At 43.5% G+C, this 8,236-nt stretch overlaps 1 protein-coding gene across 1 annotated transcript; it reads right to left on the minus strand.

Annotated features, from left to right (window-relative positions):
- Positions 1-3,244: 3,244 nt before the first annotated feature.
- Positions 3,245-7,557, minus strand: LOC307027059 (uncharacterized protein). Its single transcript, XM_079695246.1, has 5 exons — positions 6,777-7,557; positions 5,454-6,035; positions 5,202-5,345; positions 4,371-4,626; positions 3,245-4,244 (listed from the first exon to the last, which is right to left on the minus strand). The coding sequence occupies exons 1-5, from the start codon at positions 7,524-7,526 to the stop codon at positions 3,583-3,585; spliced, it is 2,394 nt and encodes a 797-aa protein (XP_079551372.1). The 5' UTR covers positions 7,527-7,557; the 3' UTR covers positions 3,245-3,582.
- Between the last annotated feature and the right edge of the window lie 679 nt (positions 7,558-8,236).

Genomic DNA, 8,236 nt, shown 5'->3' on the forward strand with positions numbered 1-8,236 from the left:
GATATGACCCAAAAACTTGACAGACGATCGCATCAGGTGACACTTCTTAGGACTCAACTTGAGGTTGTTGTCTCGCAGGCGCTGGAAGACGACCTCCAGTCTCTGTAGGGCCTCCTCTTCAGTTGATGCGAAAACAAGCAAGTCATCCAAATAACATAATAAGCTGCTGAAGTTCATGTCCCCAAATATACTCAGCATCATGCGCATAAATGAGGCAGGACTATTGCACAGTCCCTGCGGCATCCTGTTATACTCATGCAAGCCTAGCGGTGTGGTGAAGGCTGTGTATTTTTTGTCCTCTTCAGCCATGGGGACGTTTTAGAAGCCGGACGTTAAGTCCATCGTGCTGAAGAAGGTGTTCCCTCCCAAGGCAGCCAAGCAGTCTGACTGATGTGGAAGAGGATGGGCGGGCGTCCTTGAGTGTTCTCGCATTCAACCACCGGAAATCGGTGCAGATCCTCAAGTTTCCGTCCTTCTTCCATACCATCACCAGTGGTGAGGCATACTCACTCACAGATTTCCGAATGATCCCTTGCTCATCCATGTCTGTCAAGACTTGACGTAGTTTCTGGTAGTGAGCAGGGGGTACTCTCCGGTAAGGAAGGCGGAATGGGCGATCATCGGTAAGTCGAATGCGGTGGACAAAGCCCTTCGTCTCACCGCAGTCCATTTCATGCTTGGAGAAGACATCGTTGTAACAATCGAGCAGTTGGACTAACTTCTCCTTCCCTGTGTGGCTAGTATGACAAGGTTGTATGTCAAGTTTGTCAAGGCCAACCTCTCGCAGCCTCTGTTCGAGATCTGAAGGACTGGTTGGTGTATGGTGCTTGCCTGGGACAGCCTTGTCAATCTGACTAGAGCCTTGGAGGAGCTCAAAATCTTCTACAGCTAAGCAGGGGGACACATCTGCCAGTTTACAGTTCCTCTTCAGCGTAACTGGTCTATCAGACAGATTGGTGACCTTCATGGGGACCCACCTATCACCCCACAGAGGTGTCACGATCCGGCCAACCATGATGTTACGTGGCATGGACTTGGATGAGGTCGGCTCAACTATCACAGTGCTTCCCGGTGACATGGGAGTATCGTTAGGTAGCTTACCCCAAACGAGGTGTTCTTGCATTGCTAGGAGAGTGACTGACTGCTTCAGCTTGACTGTGCCAATTTTGTCTGGTAGCTCCTCACCCCTCCAACGGGATGTGTTCGCCATGAGGTCCAAGAACTGTTCACACTCTGGGGATGAGGAAAGACTGCAAACGGAGATAAGCCGCCAGTAATCATCACTGTTCTTCAACTTTCGCATGAGAAACTTGATCACATTTGTGCCAATGATGAGATCATCTCGCTGGCCTGGCACCACAAGAACTGGAACGATGCAGCTCTCCCCATACACCTTCAGTTCAACTTCGTACATGCACTTCGGTTTAGTGAGTTTCCCTCCACACCCAACTAAAACCACTTCCTGAGTCATCGGTCTTGGTTCTGACAATACTTTTTCACTCAGCATCTTTTCCACTGCTTCTTCACTGAAAGTACAGGCCATGGAACCTGAATCAAGCATTCCCTGCATCTGGAACATATTATTCACATTGACTGGAGCATAGAATAGCTCATCATATGGCTCAACTCTATGCGTGTTCTGTACTATCATCGTCACACCAGCCGGTGCTGCACCGCACAACTTCACATAACACTGTTCATATTCACTGTCACTTCTGAGGGTTTGTTTGTCCTCACCCACACGTCCCCTCTCCAAATGCGGGCCAGTCAGTTTAAAGGCTGCTGCTCTCGAGGTGAATGTGCGGCCTGGTCCTCCCGTCCGGGAGTGTAACTCTGACAGTCTTTCTTGATATGGCCAGGCTTAAAACAAACCAGCAACTGGAGAGTTAAATAATTCCAAACCAGGAAGTTGCGCCCCCCTCCCAAAACCAGAAACATTTTGAACAGCTTTCCCCATTACATTGAAATCCATCTCTTTTTTTGTTTCAAAAAAACGTAGTTAATGTCAACAAAAACATAAAATACTGATTCACAATGGACAATTTTTTCAATGTCTTTTTCTTTCACTTGACACACATTTTTCCAGAAAGAACACAATGTCCTTGTAACTGTGACAAAGCCACTTCAATATAACCTTCATAAGGGAACCTCTTTTTTGTTGTTGTTTTGACGTCCGACAACCTCCGGTGACCAAGCTGGTGTTGATCCACGATGTGATCCGGGTCACGGCACCAATGTAGCCGGTCTGGGCCTACTTCTCAGCAGACCCTTGCTACGACTCGTTGTGTTGTGCGTGTTTGATGGACAAGGAGATTTGGTTGTTGTCTTTAACCGAAACTGTGGCGTATTTATTCCTCTGCATGAAGTAAACACAATAATGCAGCAGCATTAATAAACATGGACGTCTGCAACACACCAGTCTCAGTCTGCCATACAAACAACTGAGAGACTAGTCCTTATAAAACATTCAGATATCAAATCTGTCACAATAGATCACAATACACTGTACAATTACAGTTACACTGGAAATGTATACACCACCGGCTAATTAGTATTTTTAGACATGTAAATAAAACAATAAAATAAACACATAGTACAAAACACAATAGACCAAAACATGGGAGCAACAAACATACCTGCATGAAGTAAACACAATAATGCAGCAGCATTAATAAACATGGACGTCTGCAACACACCAGTCTGTGGTGGGGAAAAGACCAGGGTATCTGCAGGATTCATAGAGATGAATTTACTACCTTTTACTACCTTTTTTACTACCTCCACAATATTTTTTACTACCAACACGACATCAAGCAGCAGCCCTTTTTGGACTACTAATTATAAGGTATTAGTGTGACACTGTCACACCCGTCATACATATCAGGTACACTAATGTTTAATTGTGATCATTAAGTATTGTCATTGTCAATTGTGTTTTTTTTTGTAGTGTTGAGTTGACCCTTAGCCCTAATAAAGTGAGTAATAACCTTGACACTTCTTAAACACATATCACTTAACAACCATAAATATTAATAATAAAGTGTCACATCACACACACTTACTCACAAACACGCATTCTCTCACAAACACGCATTCTCACACACACACACACACACACACACACACACACACACACACACACACACACACACACACACACACACACACACACACACACACACACACTTAAGCAGTTACTGGTGCGTATTAATAATGCGTATTAATGAAAAAAATTGAAAATCAATCAAATAAATAACTTTAATGAACAATATGCTCTGAGGACTACAGCTTTCAAAGATCTGCTTCAATATAACATTCACCATATTTAAACACAATAACGTGTGTGAGGAGTGCATGTATGCACATGTCTGTGGGTGCGCCTTTGTATGGATGTTGTTGTTGTTGCAATCTACATTGTATCTAAGTGAATCATTTAAAACAATAACTGTAGGGGTGTACGTGTGTGTGTGTTTGTGTGTGCGTGTGCCTGCATTCGTCTGTGGGTGTGCCTGTGTGCAGTTGTTGCAATCTACATTGTATCTAAGAGAAACATTTAAAACAATAACTGTGAGGGGTGTACAGTCACAGAAGTCTCAGTTGTGAGGACTTATCTTCAATTATTTTCTCCAATTTGCAGAGCTCTTCTTTTTTTTCTTTCTGCCTTCTGCGAAGGGTATTGGACTTGATTATCAGTTCAGCCATTTTGGACCCAGCCTTTCCCTCAGCCTGCTCGGCCAACTTGTCCGCGTCCTTTTCCAGTGAGTGACAAACACGGCGAAGTACCTCTTCCTGTCTTCTGAGGTCCAGAAGCTCCTCCTCCACTGCCTTCCTCCTCAGAGCATGGGCAGCACTCTCTCTCTTTTTCTTTTCACTGTCAAGGTACAGTCTGTACTGGGATCTAGCTGATGAGGCAGAGGCAAGGAGCTCCTTTGTGAGGGGCACTTTCAAAACACCACCACAACTGTTGATCCTGTCACAAACTAGTCTCAGTGATTCCAGTGTGCGGTCATGGAGATTGCATGTCTCCACCTCTTTGTTCACTGAAAATCCTCTTTCCACAGTGGCTTGGCCATGGGAAAGAAGGAGGAGACTCTGGCAAAACTGCAGCAAGTCAGGGTAAGGCCTGCTGAGGGTTGTGTAGAAGAACACATCAAGGCGGTCCTTCAGTGGCTTGAAAGCCAGGAAACGTTCATCCCGTCCTTCCACAGAGGTCAACGATTCGAACTGTTGAATGATAACATCACCTACAATATTGACAAAAACATAATCATTAATGACATTTAAGTACATTTCAAAGTAGAACACCCTTAGAACATGGCCTTCATTTGAATGACCTTCCCTGTCCCTAGACATACTGTATTTTTTCTTACCAGCTGGAATGCCACCTGTCAATCTCTTTCCCTGAAGGAATGTCTGCACTACACTCTTCATTTGCTTGATGCACCACTCCGGTTCTTGGTGGATTTGTGTGGGATCAAGGCATGCAATGTGCCTAACCATTGGAACCTTTAGGGGGGATTTGTCTTGCAATTTCATGACAACCTTAACAAGGCACTGCAAACATTCTTTCCTGAAGGTTAGCAGAGAGAGCTCCCCTATCTTGCCTCCTGGTTTGCTCTGAAGGGCCTAACAAATAGAGAACATTAATGTTCATACAAGGATATTTATTTGTCACATATATAGAGATACTTGTGTAAAACCTGTGGGGAAAAGATGTTGGTTGTCTGCTCTCTGGGTGTGTGTGTGTGTGTGTGTGTGTGTGTGTGTGTGTGTGTGTGTGTGGGTGTGGGTGTGGGTGTGGGTGTGTTTGTGTGTGAGTGATGGGATATGTGAGTATAGTTCAGGATGAGTTCAGGATGCATAAACATTCACTGCTATGATTGGAAATTAAACTATGACAAGTTACACATTTAAAACAATCCTAACAATTTAACCAGAGTGAGAAAGAGGTTTGGTATATCCTCATGGCTGTGGTTCAGTTTAAGCCTCAATGCCAAAGGCCTGGTGGTGAAGACCACTGAAGTTTGAAAGATAACCATTAACAACCACACAATTACGATAGCTATATTGCTTACCACAGAGGTGGTTAAATAATGTCCAATGTTACTCATTCATTTTCTACCCTAATAGTTCGAAGTAACTATTTATTTGTGCCGACAGCACATTTCATGTATGACATTGAAAGTATCTGCAGTAATTACCTTGATGGCAGATTCAGCACCCAGGCCGATGTCCACATTTTTCAGAGCCACCCAGTTCTTCTCCTCAGACACCTGGATTGTGATAAGTTGCAGTGGGCTTCGGTCCTGTATAAGTTCCCTTTTAACAAATCGCCGCAGTAAAGCCTTAAAAGAACAACAAAAACTGTTAGCAATCAAGTCACACCTGTCAACTGATACAGTTTAATCACATTCAAATAAAGACAGTTACTCTACAGGAATTACATTTCTTACCATCAGGAGTTCTTTCAGATCTTTAGCAAAAAAGGGCAGCACAGGCTCGTCGGTCTGATATTTGGTCAGGAAGGGGTTGAAGCTTCGTGCAACTGACAAGAAGAACTGGAGCTTTGGAATTATCAAATTATCATCCCGTGCTGCCAAAATGATATCATATGACGCCGTGTTTGGGTTTGTCACCTTTTTCTTCTGAACAGCATCAACATATGTTAAAAGCACAGGCCAAATGTCGACAGCTCTCTCAGCCACAGGGACATTTTCCACCCATCTGTGGCCACAGAAAGATCGGGGAAAGGTAGAAGATCCTGTGGTGGCGGTGTAATCTTCTCTACGGGCAGGAACATTGTGGAAGATGTAGTGCATAGCTCGCAACAGTTTGTCTACCTGCCATGTTGCGAATCCTGCCTTCATGGCATTGTGGAGGGTGTGCAAGCCACAACTGCCAACACTGATGAGTTGTGCATCCCCATGAAGCTCTGAATGTTCGTTCTGAAGGAGCTTCAGCAGCTTGAAGTTGACATTTGGGCCATCCATACTGACAGACAGCAGGTGTCTCAAGTTGAGTTGTGCAACACATTCCTGTGAATTGTCACAAAAAACAAAGTTTATTGAAAATTGTAATCTGTCCTGTGGTTTTTGGTTATTCATAAAATAGACAATAGATAGACAGTAAATACAGTGCCAGTAAGTATAAGTCAAACGTGTTTCCCCCTTTGTAGTACCAGTATGCATCTTTCAGAAATATTAACCAAATCCTTCATCAAAATGTGACCCTGCAAGGCGAAACCAGTCGCTTTGGTAAAATGTACAAAACTAAGTTATTGTTCTCATATGAACGGCCATAAACTAAGCTTTCCAACGATATGTATATTGAGGCTATTGCTAGAACAATCGTTAAGATAACTGTATCCAAAGTGGCATGGTTCTCCTGTCATGATAATGCTAGAAGAGGAGAAAATCACCTTTTTAAGCGGCGTTGACAAATGGTATGACTGCTAATGTGTTGCATCTTCACCGGGCTTAACAGTCAAAACGTATGTTTTTCCGTGATTTGTCCACGATATGAAATGATATGTAGACTGTATACTGTCAAATTATGCGAAAACATGAAATTCAACATTTTAACCCGGATGTTTGTTTACCGTGGATTTTCTCAAAATAGCATTGAGCGCAAAGCGACTGATATCGCCTTGCAGGGTCACAAAACACACCCGACACACACGTCGTGTAGGCTAAAGCTTAGGCTAACTATGACATAAACATTTTCAAATGGGCATATAACGACAATAAGAAAGAACAAACAAGAAAATATCAACTCACTTTAATGCTTTGCAGCAAGTCTTCAGCCCTTGCATGTCCAAGAAACTGTGACCCAAAATATGAAGACGTCACGCGGTCATCTCTCCAGAACCGAACGTGAATATCCATTTGCTTCTTCTTGGCGGACTGGTTCAGAGACTCGTCAAACATGACAACATATGGCCCAGAAGCATTGATGCTATTTATAAGAAGCTTCTTAAAATGTGGAGCAATGCCAAATCCAAGGATATACGATGTCTTATCTTTGCCACAAACAAAACTTTTGGCTATGTCGGAGTCAGTGAACATGTTTTCGAACAATTCCCCAATGCCCTCATTCGAATTGAATGAATGATGGTTAGCTGCTGTGTTCAGGCACCAGAGAACCTCAGCCCTGAGGGCTGATGTTTGTGGCGGTAACGTCTGCTGTTTGGCTATCGCAGCCGTGGTGGTGCTGGTGGCACTGGTTTGCTGCCGAGGTGGTGCGACTGTTGCTGATAAGTTGGCATGATCTGCCGCGATCTGTGTGGTGCTGCTGCTAGCATCGCAAAACAACGAAATCGGCAGCTGTCCCCCCCTCACCCGAAGCCGCTGCTGGTGTATAGCCGATCCACTGTGGGACTTGATAGCAGTAATGCCGTTCCAGGTAACATTTATAGTTTTTTTGCAGACACCGCAAAATGCTTCACGGTCATTTCCTATGACGGGTTTAAGCCAGTCTTTATATAAGGGGTCATCAACCCATAATTGCGAAAACTTGCACTTCCCCATTTCACACTAAATTTGCTCTAATTTGCTAACATCAGAAAAAGTAGACTGCAACTGTGGCAAAAGGCGGCTCTGCTAACGTCAATTGTTGGAAAAAGGCGGAAAATGTTGTAAGCGTCGCTGATAGGCTATGAAGTCCACACAGGTTACCTCTACGTCATTGCTATCAACTACGCCTCACTCAGGTCCTGTTAGCACCGTATATATTTTTAAACTACGTAGGCTAGATGAAATTCAAACATGCAGACACAAATAATAAGCAAACAATGGAAACTCATTATATATTGAGGCAGAGTTTTAAAAAAATTACTACCAAGTCAAATTGCGTTTGTTACCTTTTACTACCTTTCAAGGGCCTTAATTTGGGTAGATTCTTTTTACTACCTTTTACTACCTTTTACTACCGCGCGGACACCCTGAAGACGCCATTAAACATGCTGCAGGTGCTGTGTGTGAGTCCTCACAAGTGCGGCTAAACAGTACACTTAACTAAAAGTTTGCTAAAACACTCAAACTTCTGCAAAACAACTACACAGCAACACATTAGCACCATGGAATGATATTATAACCTTGTTTCACAGTTTAAGATTATATAAACACTGTAAACATCATTTAGAACAGAAATCTACGAAGAGCACATGACAAACTCTCCTCACCTCAGTCTGCCATACAAACAACTGAGTGAGAGAGGGTGCAACGCAGGTAGATGACGT

The sequence above is a fragment of the Notothenia rossii genome (genome assembly GCF_949606895.1).
Source record: "Notothenia rossii genome assembly, contig: scaffold_58, whole genome shotgun sequence".
Lineage (NCBI taxonomy): Eukaryota > Metazoa > Chordata > Actinopteri > Perciformes > Nototheniidae > Notothenia > Notothenia rossii.